The following is a 17,114-nucleotide window of genomic DNA, read 5'->3' on the forward strand; positions in this document are numbered from 1 at the left end:
TCAGTTCCTCATCCCAGTGAACTCTGGGAATTGTAGCTCTGTGAGGGGAATAGGGATCTCCTAACAACTCTCAGCACCCTTTATAAGCTACAGTTCCCAGGATTCTTTGGATGAAGCCATGGCTGTTTAACGCAGTATCATAGTGCTTTAAATGCATAGTGCGGATGGGGGCAGAACAAGAACAGAGCCTCTCCTTTAGCCCTTGACAGGCAATGCATGTGAGTGTGTGTGTATAAAGGAGAAGTTAATCCTAAATGCATGAAGGAACACTGCGCAAATCTCAGGCACAGAGAACTAGACCTAAGGTCGGCAGGAATGAATATAACACCGGTCCTGAAAGACCTACACTGGCTCCCAGTACATTTCTGAGCGCAATTCAAAGCACTGACCTTTAAAACCATAAACAGCCTCGGCCCAGTATACCTGAAGGAGCATCTCCACCCCCATCGTTCAGCCCAGACACTGAGATCCAGCTCCGAGGGCCTTCTGGGGGCTCCCTCCCTGCGAGAAGTGAGGTTATAGGGAACCAGGCAGAGGGCCCTCTCAGTGGTGGCGCCCGCCCTGTGGAACGCCCTCCCATCAGATGTCAAGGAAATAAACAACTGTCTGACTTTTAGAAGACATCTGAAGGCAGCCCTGTTTAGGGAAGTTTTTAATGCTTGGTGTTTTATCGTGTTTTTAATATTCTGTTGTGAGCTGCCCAGAGAGGCTGGGGAAACCCGGCCAGATGGGCTGCATTTCTATATTATTATTATTATTATTATTATTATTATTATTATTATTACTACTACTACTACAGTGGTGCCCCGCAAGACAAATGCCTCGCAAGACGGAAAACTCGCTAGACGAAAGAGTTTTCTGTTTTGGAGGTGCTTCGCAAAACGAATTTCCTATGGGCTTGCTTCGCAAGACGACAATGTCTTGCGAGTTCCTGCTGGTTTTTTTTCTCCCCCCCCCTTTTTCTAAGCCGCTAAGCCACTTATCAGCTGATCCGATCAGCAGATAAGCCGCTAAAAGCCGCTAATAGCGCTAATCTGCTAATCCGTCAATGGGCTTGCTTCGCAAGACAAAAAAACCACTAGACAAAGAGAATCACAGAACGGATTCTTTTCGTCTTGCGAGGCACCACTGTATTATTATTATTATTATTATTATTATTATTATTATTATTTGTTTAGTCAAAAAAGAAAAGAAAAGCAGAAGTACATTTTAAAAGACCCACTCTTGTAACTTTATTTTATTTTCCAGCTGAAAGCAGCCAAAGCAGCGGACAGTTCCAAGGGAGGCCTTCGGAGGTGTGGTCCCAGTGGCAAAGCCAACATCACAACCAGCAAAACAGTGAGCAGCATCCTCACCAGCAAACCAGCCAGACAGAAGTGTTCCAGGTGAGTCCCCTGGACCCGTGATTCAGCATGGCAAGGTGATCCGTCTCTTGCAGGTGACCTTTTGGGTCCTATTAAAAGGCAGCAAACTGTCAACAAATATCATTTTATCCAGGGGTCAGCAACCTTTTTCAGCCATGGGCTGGTCCACCACCCCTCAGACCACGGGGGGGCAGACTATATTTTTGGGGGGAAATGAACAAATTCCTATGCCCCACTAATAACCCAGAGATGCATTTTAAATAAAAGGACACATTCTACTCATGTAAAAACACGCTGATTCCTGGACTGTCGGTGGGCTGGATTTAGAAGGCGATTGGGCCGCATCCGGCCCCCGGGCCTTAGGTTGCCTACCTCTGGTTTATTCCTTATGGAAAGAACTGGTCGGTCATCTGATCACATCCAAGCTAGATGGTAGCAGGATGCTGTATGTGGAGCTACAGAAACTGAAGTTTGGTGCCAGCTCCAGGTTTAAGTGGCCCTACACAGGTGTGGGCGCTGGTGGGCTTACCTGGCTGGGCTGGCAATGCGCTACACCAGTCCTGCGATTTTGCACAGAGCACTTCTTTCTTAAATTGCCAGCTGACTGTTCCTTGCTGCTTTTGCCGTTAGTTACTGCACAGCAGGCTTCCTCAGCCTCGGCCCTCCTGATGTTTTGAGACTACAATTCCCAACATCCCTGACCACTGGTCCTAGGGATCATGGGAGTTGTAGGCCAAAAACATCAGGAGGGCCGAGGTTGAGGAAGCCTGCGGTGCAGTTAAGTGACAAAGGGGGGAGATGCTAAAGGGGCTTTGCCCTAGATAAGGATACAGTGGTACCTCGGGTTAAGAACTTAATTCATTCTGGAGGTCCGTTCTTAACCTGAAACTGTTCTTAACCTGAGGTACCACTTTAGCTAATGGGGCCTCCCGCTGCCGCCATGCAATTTCTGTTCTCATCCTGAAGCAAAGTTCTTAACCCGAGGTACTATTTCTGCGTTAGTGGCGTCTGTAACCTGAAGCGTCTGTAACCTGAAGCATTTGTAACCCAAGATACCACTGTACAAGAAAAATCACGTTTCCCTTTCATTTTCTTTTATCATCCAGGATATGCTGCCTATTCCAGGAGATCCGACCCAAGGGACCGGCAATTACAACATTGAAGATTTTGCTGATTTGGGAATGTTTCCTCCATTTTCTGAGTAAATTTTACCTAGCCAGATAACCTCTGCAAAGGACATTCTGGGAAAGGAAATCAGCATACCAGGGTAGTATGAGATCCGCTTTCCCTGTGTTAACATTATCATAGAAGCTATAAAACAAGAAACGCCCCCTTCTCGTACTTCAGATAATCACTTGCGCTCCTTCCAAGTGTTGACCATGCAAGTTCTAATGAAATAACCTAACGCCACCTGGTTGGCATTCGCCGCAAGGATTCATTTTGTATTTCATTCCCATTTGTGGTAGGGTTTTGAGCTTGGGTGGGGCGGGTGGTGGGGACGAGCAGGGAGGCACTTTGATTTTTAACTTTCTCTTGGCTCTTAATATTTGAATGTGAACCATTTCTAACTTCCCTCCTTAGAGAAAGCTGCTTGTGTGAACAGATAATGAAATAAACACTCCAGTCCTCTGCTGGCTACTTGAAGATAAGACCTCCTGTTGTGAGGCTCCCTAGCTATGACTCATAGACCACAGGGGGGTCAGAGAGCTCCATTCTGGTGGTTCTTGGAAAGGTAGCAGAACAGCTGAGAGTGTCTGTACATGGTTGTGCAAATGGTCCCCTCACCCCATGACAACAGAGATTGAAGCCATTTTGATCCTTTTTATGGTCATTTTAGGCCAGTTTGAATGTAAGGTTGTGTAACTATAACCTAGTCCTTTCTGGCAGGAGGTTCCAGCGCCTTTCCTATCTCATTTTAACACAGCTAGGCTTGAATGTATGTACATTTTAGTACTATCTGTATATCTGGTGTTGTACAAACTAGATCTTGAGTTTTGGATTTGTTATTTTACCATATATAAGGGAAGTCTGTGCCTGAAGAGGGTAGCAATATATTCGGAGGGCTTACAGTCCAAGCTTAAGGGGACAGGTTGCACATGTATTTTGCTTTGAAATCCCTATATGCCCATTGGGGCTCTGCACACCACTCCATCAGCTATATAAATTCATGTGGCTTTGGCAATCTACGGTTTCACCTGCTTGTAACACTCAGCCAAACCATTATGATAACATTTCTGTGCAGTGCGCCTCTGCACCCTACAGCTGGATTGCGACCATAATACTGCTTGAAAGTGGTTTAGAAAACAAACAAAGCATGTGGGTTGTTGTTGCTTTTTAAGCTCAGCCAGAAATTGGCAAGCAACATTGCAGCAATAGCTGGAGTCAGCAGCTGTGTTGGGCCATTGCTTTCTGGAAAGGGGCAGGTTCTAATGTGGAGCCTAACTTGCTTCCTAGCCATTTTTAGCTAACAAAATGGTGGTGGTGGTGCTTCTGTTGAAGAGGCTAGTTCAAAATGCTTATCAAATGGAAGGTGGAAAGGCATGTTAACTCTGTACTTGGAGCTGCTGTCAAATCTCCCACTTGCAACTGTTAGAATCAGATTTCACCCCCAGCCCTGCTCAGCTGTAATGCGTAGGATCAGTTATCTATGGCCACAAGGTCATATTATGGAATGCTTTCCTGCCCATCATTGGCCACTCCTGGCTGGGGCAGAGAAAGGCAGCAGCATTCCAATAAGGGGATTAGCCATTTTGTTCAAATTTTAATGAGAGACCTCCTAGTTCATGCTTTCTGTACCATTAAGCCTGCCAAAACACAACTATCCTTTAGAATTCACACCTCTCTGAATTTTGCAATGGAGTTTCTCCAGACAGAAAATGCGTACAAAAATGCCTAAATTGGTGGAAAGTGTGCATAAAAATGCATGCATTAGTGAAAATGACACATAAGCATGCAGTTTTTTAAAGTGAAATTGCAATCATTTGTATATTGGTCGAAAATGCACATAGAAATGTGTATATTAGGAAAAATTAGCACTAAAATGCTGGCAAATTTTAATGAGGATTCCCTCCCCCCGTTGCAAATTGCTGGAGAAATGAACTTAAGAGCAGGAAAAGGAGAAACTTGGGGAACCAGAAACTGACAAATTCACCCAACTCTACAAATGAGCCTGATATACCTGCTGCAGCAGTACCATTTTCAGCAGAAGTCTCATCTTGAGTGTAACATGTAGTTCCACCTATAATTTAAACCATCCGTTTCCATATTTGGTTTGATTCCCTTTCTTTGCATTAAAGCACAGTATGTAATTACAGGTACCTCTTAACAAGTCTACTGTTACTTAAGCTTCTAGTTCATTTCTGGTACAGTGTTCACCACCATGTTGGATAACTTCTACTACTACCACAATGTGCATTTTTACACACTGGACAGCATTCAACTAAATAGTTCAAGGATGAACACTAGTGCAGTGGGATTTTTCCTTCTCTCATCCCCCCATGCCATCCCCAAATCTGCTCTGAAGGGTTGGAGAAAACCCCAGAACAGATTTAGGGAGCCCAGCAGGCGGAGAGAACATTCCATTGTGCAAGAAGAAATCCTTCTGCTAGTGGAACATTTCGCATAGCGCTACATAGAATACAACCCTGTATCCTTGTTTTTCCTCTCCCTTCCAAAAGTTACTCGGCCATGCAGCCATCAATGCCTTATCAATGTCATACTGTCCAATTTGTAGCCTCGCAAGATGGGCAATGGACAGATGTGTTTGAGAGTTGGTGAGTTTGTTTTTGTGGCTGTGTTCAACTTAGAAATCAAGAAGCAAGGCTGGCCCTTAGCTCTTTAGGCTGGGGAGGGGGCAGAAGGTGTTGCTAGATATGGGTAGGCAAAGGGTAGGATGGTAATGTTTTGCTATAAATATGGGAGCAAAAGATGAGCTAAATTGACAAACCTGTTTTTCTGGATTAACAACTGCATGGACACAGGCCATTCTGCTTATAGTAACTCCTGGCATGATCCAGCCAAAGTTAAGCACTTTTCGTACTACAGTGGTACCTGAGGTTAAGTACTTAATTCGTTCCGGAGGTCCGTTCTTAACCTGAAACTGTTCTTAACCTGAAGCACCACTTTAGCTAATGGGGCCTCCTGCTGTTGCCACACCACCGGAGCACGATTTCTGTTCTCATCCTGAAGCAAAGTTCTTAACCCGAGGTACTATTTCTGGGTTAGCGGAGTTTGTAACCTGAAGCATATGTATCCTGAAGCGTATGTAACCTGAGGTACCACTGTAGTGAACCCAATCCAGCACTAAAGCCCTACTGATTTAATGGGAAAGAGTGGCAAGCAAATACTTAGTTAGAGCATCCCATTAGGGCTGTCTCTAACTATATCCAACCCATGTATCAGTTGCGGTCAGCTGATTATGCCCTGCTTGAGTTGTCCACATGACAAGCAGTTAAAACTGCAACAGTGAAAAGGAGGCATTTTGCTAAAGTGGCCTCAAGGCTTGCAGACAGCATGCTTTTAAATATGATGTGCTGTTTTGGGGCAGCGATTTGGCTGGTTGAGGACTACATCTGTAATTATTATTTGCTGCTGTTGCATTAAATTGTTGTTGTTGTTATTATCATCATCATACACTGCTTTGAACATTGGGAAAGTGCCCTCTAAGTATATTAACTAAATGGATTTGCTGGTCTGATCACATCCTGTCATGTGACCAGCGCAGAGATCTGACAAGCCAGCAAACCCAAGATTCTGGCAGGCTCTGACTACCATGACTTGCTTCATCCTTCTCTTGACTCCACCCCTTGGTCTGCCCATTTATTCCGAGACATTGGTTTCTACCCTGGCTCAGCCCTTGATCCTTCATTTCTGCCTGTGGGGCGGGCAGAATTCAACACAGTTCACATTTAAAGGTGGACATAGCTAATTCACACTTTCTAGAAATACGCAAAACAAAACACAGCCATCCTTTGCAATTCACGTCTCCAAATTTTGTGGTGCAGTTCCCCAAACAAGTAGTGTGTACAAAAATGCATATACCAGGGTAAAGTATGCATAGAATAGAGTTACTTCAAAAAAATTCTTATATTAAAGAAAATTGCTTTGCAAAAATAAAAGAGTGTACATTGCATAGAAACGTGTATGTTATGAAATTTTCTCACAATTTCAGTGCAAGTTTCTCCAAGGACTTTTTAAAACAAAGAATTTTCAAACTGAAACTGAATCTGTCCTGATTTTGAGATAGGAAAAATGAGAACCTGAGTGAAACCAAAATGAACAGATTCTTCCAACTGTAGCTCAGGCCCCTTTCTAGGTGGGAGCAAGGAGGAAACGTTTTTTGAACGCCAAGCATTATCAACAGTATTTTCCCACTGAAAACAATGTGCTTAACTATGGCAAGATCATCCTCATTGACCTCAGCAGGGAAGAGGTAAGCAGGCGTTTGGAACTCTCTTTCATTTAGAACTGAAAGTGCTCAGTTCAGAGCTTCAGATTATGTGCCATACCTTTGCCCCTTAAAAATATATGCCAATGGTGTGTGTGTGCGTGTTTTAATTGACTTTTTCTACCATTTGCATCCGTATCTGTTAGAGCCCTTTGGTGTCAATGTGGAACTGTGTTGTGGATAAAACTGTATTTTGTACTTCTAAGTGTTCTGTATAGCAAAACCAGTTTTGTGTGTCTGTATAATTAATAACCTGCCTTTTAAATTTTCATTAAAATAATAAAGCATCACGAGCTGTTGTTAACTGCTGCTGTCGTGTAACGCAGGGGTGGAGAACCTCCGTCCTGAGAGCCAAACACAACCATCAAGCCAGCCCACAGGTCTCTTCTCCAGGCCACATTCCTTGACAGTCTTGCTTCCTACACTCCTCGAGTGCTTTTGTGGGGCTGGACAGTGCCCTTGAAATGTGACGATGCCCCTTTACTTGCCTGAATGGATTGTAGAGAGAGGTGGGTGTGGTGTAGGAATTTCCGACTTTCACATGGCTGGAATGTAGCCAACTGTACAAAGGTAAGACTCGCATCTTTTGATCCACCCATTTTTGCCCACCTACCACTGTCATGTGATTCCCAGAAGGCTCCCTGTGAAGTCCCTCAGACTGCATGTTCTCCTACACCTGAGAACATCATAAGAGCCTGCTGGATCAGGCCAAAGTCTCACGTAGTCCAACATCCTGCTCTCACTGTGGTCAACTAGGTGCCTAGGAGAACCCTGCAAGCAGGACCCAAACACAGGAGCCTTTTCCATGTATGTGGCCTCCAGCAACTGGTTTTCAGAACCATTACTGCCTCCAACTACGGAGGCAGATTGTGGACATCAAGAGCCTTTTCCTCCATTAGTTTCTCTAATCTTTGAAAACCATCTATGTGGCCATCACTCCCTCCTCAGGAGTGAGTTCCATACTTTAACTTTGTGCTGCATGAATAAGTACCATATTTTCCGTTCCGTAAGATGCACTTTCTTCCTCCTAAAAAGTAAGCGGAAATGTCTTTGCGTCTTTCGGAGCAAATGTGTGGTCGATCACTGGCTCCCTTTCCGGCCCCGCCCCCTTGCCCAGGCCTCCATTGTTGAATGTTCTGTTTGTTTCCCCAGCAACATGTGACTGGCTGATTATCTGTCTGGAAACTATAGAAATGGCTCCCTTTCCGTTCCTAAAGAAGCTGCACAACTGTGAGTTGAACCCCAAAAAACCAAGGCTTTTCCCCTTTGCAAAAGAAGCCGCACAACTGTAAGCTGACCCCCCCCCCCAAAAAAGGGGGCTTTCCCCCTTTCCTCCTCTGAAAACTAGGTGCATCGTATGGTCAGGTGCGTCTTATGGAGCGAAAAATACTGCACTTTTTATCTATTCTGAATCTTCCAGCATTCAGCTTCATTGCGTGTCCACAAGTTCAAGGGTTAAGAGAGGGAAACTTCTGTCCATTTTCTTCTCGCCCCTGCATAATTTTACAAGCTATCATGTCGCCTCTACATAAAGTTATGGACACCGCCTCTACACGATGTAGTGAATGTTCTTGACTCTAATGCAAATAAATGGATCTTTGGGTTGCATCCATCTACATTGTACTCAGAGTAGACCCATTAAACTCCATTGGCCCAAGTTCCATAATTTTAGTTAATTTTAATGGGTGTACTCTGAACAGGGCTAGCAACCCTTTAATTTTATTGACTGAGCAACCTAGGTTGCAATCTCAAATATGCTTACTAGCATGGCCCACTGATCTTGGTGAGATCTACCTCTAAGTAAAGAATGCATAGGATTCTACTATTCCGTAATTTGCTTGTGATTTTTTTTTATTCTACATTTCACAATTTTTTGAGCAACTGCCTCAGAGGCTGGATGGCATGGGTAAGTTTATGTGTGTTTCCTAAAGGCAGGCAGTGATGCCTCCCACATGGGGTCACCACTGAGAAGGCTGTGCTAATAAACGGCAAAAGCAGCATTAAAAGATGGAAATTGGAGCAGGAACTCACTCACTAATCTCAAAATACAGCACTGGGGAGGGCGGTGTCCCACTGAAGGAATATATATAATGGAGAAGAGGGCAAGGTGTAATGTATATGAGTAGGGAAGAAATTAAAACACACAAATGTTGTTAAAAGTAGCATCAGATTTTGCAGCAACAGCTAATCCAAAATGATCATTGTGGTGGAAGTAGAATTGCCTCTTGATGGCCTCTCATGACCACCCTATGATTTTTAAGGGAAGCAATAAAACATGGTCACTTCAAATCCCTTTAGCCTTAGAAGCCCTTTGACTTATCTTGGTTTGACCTAAATGCCATGCATCTATTGCACTGAGTGCTGCAGCGTTTGCCAAATACACCGTGGACATCTCTTCCAATTAATGAAATATAGCTGTCCTACATTCATCTGCCCTGACCAGAATATGCCACCTGTGTCATTTCATGCCAGCTGTGTTTCTCTGGAAGATGTGCATGGTTTGTCTTTTCATAGCTGGAACCAGAGCTCATTCAATACAATTTGCTGGCCAAAGGACAAGATGACATTCGCTCCCCAAATTCCACATACAGAAGCCATCCAGACTGACAATTGAATTTTGCTTTGACACTGGTGGCAGGCAAGTATCTTCCAGGTGCTGGTGGTTATAAATGCTGCCCAGCAATAAACTATTGTTACACATCACCCCAATATCCACATCAGTGTGACATTCCAGGGGTTCCAGACGCTTACCTGGGGTTCATGTTTCCTCTTGGAAATGAGGCACAGTGGAGATTGTGATGTCTTTATGATATATGGTTTATTTACACATATATACAGTCTGAGTCTACAACGGAGAGGTTCCTAGCATTGCACTCCAAAAGCGTCTCTTGATTCTCCCATAGGTGCTGCTGCCTTGGATCCAAAACAGAAATCAGCCATGCTCTCTGTCTCTTTTTTTACAGCCTGCTACAGTTTTTGCCAGTACATCACTTCCAACTGTCATCCCAAAAACTCTGGCCTTTTGTCCCCTTCTTACTACCTATCTGGGACGTTGGTGGTGCTGTAGTCTAAACCACAGAGCCTAGGACTTGCTGATCAGAAGGTCGGTGGTTCGAATCCCTGCGACAGGGTGAGCTCCTGTTGCTCTGTTCCAGCTCCTGCCCACCTAGCAGTTCGAAAGCACGTCAAGTGCAAGTAGATAAATAGGTACCACTCCGGTGGGAAGGTAAACAGTGTTTCTGTGCACTGCTTTGGTTTGCCAGAAGCGGCTTAGTCATGCTGGCCACATGACCCAGAAGCTGTTTGCGGACAAACGCCGGCTCCCTCGGCCTATAGAGCGAGATGAGCGCACAACCCCAGAGTCATCCACGACTGGACCTAACGGTCAGGGGTACCTTTACCTTTACCTTTACCTAACTACCTATCTAGAGAAATACGGGACTCACACCTCTCTGTTATCTGACACAGAGTAATTGCTTTGTTAATCGCATAGGTAAAAGGTAAAGGACCCTGGACAGTTAAGTCCAGTCAAAGGCGGCGATGGAGTTGTGGTGCTCATCTCGCTTTCAGACCGAAGGAGCCAGCATTTGTCTGCAGACAGCTTTCCCGGTCACATGGCCAGCATGACTAATAGAAATACTTCATTGTCACTGTACCACTTGTTTGAAGTGAGATTAAATGAGCCCCCCCCCCCAATCTCTCAGTCCTTGTTACACTCTGTGTGCTGTTGTACAACCACCAACACCAAACGTCAGCTGCAATGTTGCTGTCTTCCATTCAGCAGCCTCACGGCCCACGGGTAGAAACTGTTCTTTAACCTGTTGGTGCGGCTTATCATACTTCTATATCTCCTGCCTGAGGGCAGGAGATTAAAAAGGTGCTGGCCAGGGTGTGAGTCAGCCCTAAGAATGTTCCTCGCTCATCTGAGGCAACAGTCTCCTGCGATAACATCTAGCGGACTCAGGCGACAGCCCATGATATCATGTGCTGTCTTCACCACCCTCTGTAGGGACTTTCTGTCCATGGCTGTCAAACCAGCGTACCACACCGTAATACAGTATGAGAGAACACTTTCTATTGTGGACCGATAGAAGGAAATCATCAGTTGCTGTCTAACATTGTTCTTTCGCAAGACTCTAAGGAAATGAAGTCTCTGTTGGGCCTTCCTCACCACCTGTATTGACCTTCCAAGTAAGGTCTTCACTAAGATGAACTTCCAGGAATTTAAAGGAAGAGACTCTCTCCACACAGCCTTCGAACTGCTAGGTTGGCAGGCGCTGGGACAGAGCAACGGGAGCTCACCCTCTTGCGGGGATTCGAACTGCCGACCTTCTGATCGGCAAACCCAAGAGGCTCAGTGGTTTAGACCACAGCGCCACCTGCGTCCTGTTAACGACTGCCATTCTCAGGCTTTGTTCCCCTAATGATCCACACTCAGCAATGGATCACCAGGTTGTCCTGGCTTGTATTTTTAACATAAGCAGTTTGGCTCAGTTTAACTCCACAAACTTTTATTCATTCTAACTTCTATTGAACCCAGGAATTTAGGGTGCCTCGCACCCCACAAACTCATAATGTTTTATTGTGACATCCAAACGCAGCTACTTTGTTCCTGGAGATGGCTAAGGCAGTGATCCTTGCCCCCAGAGCAGGGTATTACAAGTGAATCAGCCTGTTCCCATGCTCATCTTGGATGGTGACCAAGATGCTTTCTCTTATGTGAGATCAGACTGCACAAGGGGCGAGACTGGGGGGGGGGCTCGATCAATGGTGCAAGAGTGTGAACAACCCTTGACTCATTAAGAAAACAATGCAGAAGAGAAGGAAGATGCTCTGAGCTGGCAGGTGTGTAAATACAAGGAGACAGGAGATGTTGAGACGGAGCCAAATTGCATCAATGCCAAATCAGTCTAGACCCAAGTGTATTGGACTGAAACAAGTGCAGCTGACGCTGGCAAAAGTCTCCTAAGCAGGAGAGCTCTGGGGTCACTAAAGAGCAGTTCAACAAAGCCAGGCTGCCCAGGGAGCAACTTGAGTGGTAAGACATTTCTGGAGTATAGAAACATTTCTGGCAGCAGGATGTTGAGAGGCAGGAGGCTGCATATCTGAATGATTTCCCCCCCCCCAAAAGAAAAAACTAGACGTCTGAAAACTTTCCTTGGGAAGCTTCTATATCTTATACATGACGTGACATTTTTCTAAGTGTAGGGAATATATACAGTGGTACTTGGGTTACAGACGCTCCAGGTTACAGACTCCGCTAACCCAGAAATAGTACCTTAGGTTAAAAACTTTGCTTCAGGATGAGAACAGAAATCGCATGTTGGCGGCGCATATGCTTCAGGTTACATACGCTTCAGGTTACAGACTCTCTTAACCCAGAAATAGTGCTTCAGGTTAAGAACTTTGCTTCAGGATGAGAACAGAAATCGTGCTCCGGCGGCGCGGCAGCAGCAGGAGGCCCCATTAGCTAAAGTGGTGCTTCAGGTTAAGAACAGTTTCAGGTTAAGAACGGACCTCCGGAACAAATTAAGTACTTAACCCGAGGTACCACTGTACAGATAGCCTTAAAGCAAAATAAATCCATCACTAAAGCACTATTCTTGCATCAAGAACATGTTGCAGAATAAGGCCGTAATAAAACATGGTTCTGGAGCGACCCCAATATTCAGTTTAGTCCCTTTTGAGCTGGTGCAGTTTTTCCAAGCTGCAGGAGAGGGAGGTTATAGGAACAGAATTATTATTTGACAGCGGGCAAAATCATTGTTCATGCAAATTTGTCTTAACTCAGTTTCTTTTAGGTTGTAGGCGCTTCCCAGCCTTGCAAAGGATGTTTACTAGTGTTTCTGCATTAAATGACGTAAGCAAACAAGTGTGGCGATCGGTGGGAAAGGGTAAGGCAGACTGAACAAGAAAACAAAAGTAGAAAACCTGGAGCCTGAGAAGGTTCCTCAGCCAAGAGCTGCTGTAAATTGGAACGTCTCTTCACTTGGCTCCTGGCGCCTGACCGCCATCATCTTTCTTTAATTATTGTGTTAGTGTGTCTTTTTATTTAGGGCAGAAACCGTTTTCCAGAAATTCCCTCCCAGGTTCATTTTGCTTTTTCAAATGAAGCAATTGTGTCTTTTAATTGTTAAAAAGCACACAACCCTGAAAACCTCACATTGTCTCCACTTTATACTTTCCCAAACTTGGGTGGCCTATAGAAGTTAGCTTTCTTTCATATATTTTTTTAAAAGAGAGGCCAGTTTCTAAAGTGTTAGCAGTAATGATTCCATCCTAGCCACGTCTTCCAGAGAGAACTGATCTACTTTTCATTGCACTGTTTGTTCAACCTTGACTACTGCATACCCCTCAAGCGTCCTGATTTGAGCGGGACATCCCAGAATTACAGAACCCATCCCAGTTTCTGACCAGATCCTGGAATGTCCCATTTTTTGATATGGCACTCTAGTGCAAGTCAGCTGCCTCTCAGCAGAGCGCTGGACCAAAAGACACTCATTTTTGGCGTCTCATCAGCTAGCTTCCGCGAGAGTTTGGGACCAAAAAAATTAGTGTCCTAATTTTGATCAGTGGGATGTTGGAGGGTATGCTACTGAATTCAGGTTGCAGAGGGGTCCTGGTAACCCAACAGTGTTCTATAAGATTCTATAAAGCAGAGTTATAAACACAGGCTTGCAGCACAATATGTTTTTATAGCAGGCCTGCCTGATGTCAGGCAGTGAAAGGGACACGGGTAGCACCGTGGTCTAAACCACTGAGCATCTTGGGATTGCTGATCAGAAGGTCGGTGGTTCGAATCCATGTGATGGGATGAGCTCCCACCCCAATGACCTGCGCCTCCATGGACAGCTGTGAGTCCAAAATGACTCCCGGGCTGTAGAATTAGTTCCTTTCATGTCAGCTGCATCTTACTCATTTGTAAGTTGCTTTAGGACCCTTTTTGCAAGGAGACAGATGAAGAGACATAATAAACAGTAATAATCATAATGTTCTTAAGCACTCTGTTCCCATGTTTACCTAGAGCTCCAATATACCAGTACAGTCATCTACCTTCATAAAAGACTCTTTATTAGGAAGACCCAGTGCTTGGCTCAAAAACTCTTGACCTGACCTTGCCACAAAGTAATCATGAGTAGGACAACTGTATGAAAAATAACAAGAACACAGGAGGCTGCTTTATACTGAGTCAGAACACTGGTCCATCTTGCTCGGTGGCTCTCTGGCTTTGTGGACAAGGGGCTCTCTCTACCTGGAGATGCCAGAGACGTAACTTGGGACGTTCTGCATGCAAAGCATAAGCTCTGCCACTGAGCTTATACCAGCAGACCCTCCCAAGTGTCCCTATTTTGCAGGGACAGTCCCGGATTTACAGAAGCCATCCCAGATTCTGATTTGATCCTGGAATGCCTGTCTTTCCCTCAGGACATCCCTATTTTCATTGGTGAAATGTTGAAGGGCATGGAGTTATGAGACCCCTGAGCCAAGGAGATAAGTAACTATACATCCATTAGAAGACATCTGAAGGTGGCCCCGTAGAGGGAAGTTTTCCAATGTTTAATGTTTTGCTATGTTGCGGCTGGCGCTGTGGGTTAAACCACAGAGCCTAGGACTTGCCGATCAGAAGGTCGGCAGTTTGAATCCCCGCGACGGGGTGAGCTCCCATTGCTTGGTCCAAGCTCCTGCCCACCTAGCAGTTCGAAAGCACATCAAAGTGCAAGTAGATAAATAGGTACCGCTCCGGTGGGAAGGTAAACGGCGTTTCCGTGTGCTGCTCTGGTTTGCCAGAAGCGGCTTAGTCATGCTGGCCACATGACCCAGAAGCTGCATGCCGGCTCTCTCGGCCAATAAAGCGAGATAAGCACTGCAACCCCAGAGTTGGTCACGACTGGACCTAATGGTCAGGGCTCCTTTATGTTTTTATATATGTTGGAAGCTGCCGAGGGCGGCTGGTGCAACCCAGTCGGAAGGTGGGGTATATTTATGAATGAATCGGACATCCCTATTTTCATCAGAGAAATGTTGGAGGGCATGTACCAGAGAAAGCACTTCTGAGGCCTGCCAAATAGCTGAAAGGAAGTTGCTTCACTGGGAAAGATAAAGGATGTCTGTTTCCAGTTCCACCCATCCTTTCTGCTTTCATGACCTCCTTTCTCTTTGCTCTGAATGTTGATGCTGATGGTGAGATTGAATAATCAGGATGCGATTGGTGTGGCTGCAGCTATGAAAATATTAACCCCTATGAGCTGCAACCAGGTGGTGTTCCTGCCTTCCCAGTTCATATTTGAACAGAACAAAAAAGCATAGATAACGCTGACCTACTGTACGTGGCCCTACCCAGAGTCCTATTGGGAAAGCTCTTGGAGGGAAGGGGAGAAAATATCAGCGAAGCCTAATTTCTGCAAAATAAAGGATGAGTAATTTCCTCGCGTTGTGACGTCAAGAGGGCTCTTCTTCCGAGAGCACTGTTTGTTTAGGTGACTGGACTTTCAATGCACATTCATGCGTCAACAATCCTCTTCCTTTGTGAGCTGTGGTTTTGTGCCCAGCAATAAATCCAGTTTCCAGGAGAAATGGGGAAAGCCAACGCCCTCGTTGTTACGCAAGAGATCCCCCCTGTGTTTCCTGTCCATTTTAATGCCTCCCTAATGCTCCTTTGACGGAATAATAGCTGAAGGCATCAACATCCTCAGTGGAGAAAAGCCGGCCGAGAACCGTGCCACTGAAAAATCCATAAACAAACCTTTTGGGATTTCAGGGTTAGTAATTTCTTCATAAGTGGGATGAATTGTGAAGCAGTGGCAAAATTAAATTGATTCAGACTGGGAGGAGGCAGCATCCAGTGGGTGCAATTCCCCCACTGGCCCAGAAAATGCTTCCATTCCCATCAGTCCTACTGCAGTGAAAGCAAATCTGAGCTGCAGTCCTAAACATAGAGGGCAGGGGTTATGGGAGACACATCTGTGCCATCTGCCAGTGGTGTGTGTGTGTGTGTGCACCAAGACTTTCAGTTTTTAAAGTGAAACCATCTCAGCACAAAATAAATGTTGGGGTGCTCAGCATAATGCAAGGCTAGAGACCACCATGGCACAATCCCATGGCACAAGTCTTCTCTTTGTTTTGAACTATTTTGTAGCGATGCATTCCAACATATACTGTTTAAGCAGAACTCAGTATGAGTCAGTAAATGGCTTTGACTACTCATGTAATTGGTCCCATAACATACTGTTACAAAAAGGTTGTGAAGATGGAAAAGAAACAAGTTTTCCTTTTCATTTCCAGCCTTTTAAAAACCTTGTTCACATCTATTTCTTTTTCAGAAGCAGCCTTGTTTAGTACCATATCCTCAACTGCACAGAAACTATTTCACGACACACCTTTTTCTTAATGCTGCAAAGCATATGCCTGGTTGCATGTTGCAAAGACCTCTCCCCTAAGCAGCTAACAACCTTCTCATTAAGACACAATGCAAAAATATGATATAGCATTACACAAACAAACCTCATGCCATGAGCTCCCCATCCCCTCTGTTCCCAGGCTACACTTCTCGCTAGCCCTGCTTCATGTCCCCATAAACAGCTTTTGCCCAGCTCAAATGCGACCTTTGACTGAGCTAATGCCTCTTGCTTGCTGGATGGAGAACAGGGAGATGTGTTTGGCTGGCAGCTGTCCATAGAAACCTCTGACTTTTGCTATACTGTACAAAGATAAGGGGGGGGGGTCAGCACGGCATAGCTCATAGCTTCTCTTGAGTTATGCAAGCCCCTTCACCACAGCAAGGCAGTGATCCAGAGCAGAGACATCACCTTGCCAACAAAGGTCCGTATAGTTAAAGCTATGGTTTCCCCAGTAGTGATGTATGGAAGTGAGAGCTGGACCATAAAGAAGGCTGATCGCCGAAGAATTGATGCTTTTGAATTATGGTGCTGGAGGAGACTCTTGAGAGTCCCCTGGACTGCAAGAAGATCAAACCTATCCATTCTTCAGGAAATCAGCCCTGAGTGCTCACTGGAAGGACAGATTGTGAAGCTGAGGCTCCAATACTTTGGCCACCTCATGAGAAGAGAAGACTCCCTGGAAAAGACCCTGATATTGGGAAAGATTGAGGGCACAAAGAGAAGGGGACGACAGAGGACGAGATGGTTGGACAGTGTTCTCGAAGCTACCAGCATGAGTTTGACCAAATTGCAGGAGGCAGTGGAAGACAGGAGTGCCTGGCATGCTCTTGTCCAGGGGGTCACGAAGAGTTGGACACGACTAAACGACAACAACAACAACAGATTAGAGTCACACCTCTTACATCA

The 17,114-nt window shown here is 45.2% G+C and overlaps 1 protein-coding gene and 1 long non-coding RNA gene across 6 annotated transcripts in view; one reads left to right on the forward strand and one right to left on the reverse strand.

Moving 5' to 3' along the window:
* The window catches only part of ARNT2 (aryl hydrocarbon receptor nuclear translocator 2), a 146,814-nt gene extending 139,714 nt beyond the window's left edge, over positions 1-7,100 (forward strand). For 4 of the 5 annotated variants that reach the window (XM_083475337.1, XM_083475338.1, XM_083475339.1 and 1 more), the window contains exons 18-19: positions 1,249-1,385; positions 2,471-7,100. In XM_083475337.1, coding sequence (XP_083331463.1) covers positions 1,249-1,385; positions 2,471-2,569 — 236 coding nt within the window. In that variant the 3' untranslated portion in view covers positions 2,570-7,100. The remainder of the gene's footprint in view (positions 1-1,248; positions 1,386-2,470) is intronic. The other variant, XR_014519135.1, reaches the window with a different exon arrangement.
* On the reverse strand, positions 1,204-7,889 carry LOC310693421. The gene is made up of 2 exons (XR_014519160.1): positions 7,802-7,889; positions 1,204-1,453 (listed from the first exon to the last, which is right to left on the reverse strand). It is a non-coding gene; the product is annotated as an uncharacterized lncRNA (long non-coding RNA).
* Positions 7,890-17,114: the final 9,225 nt, after the last annotated feature.

This window comes from Podarcis liolepis (assembly GCF_965112155.1).
Source record: "Podarcis liolepis genome assembly, chromosome: 14".
Classification (NCBI taxonomy): Eukaryota; Metazoa; Chordata; class Lepidosauria; order Squamata; family Lacertidae; genus Podarcis; species Podarcis liolepis.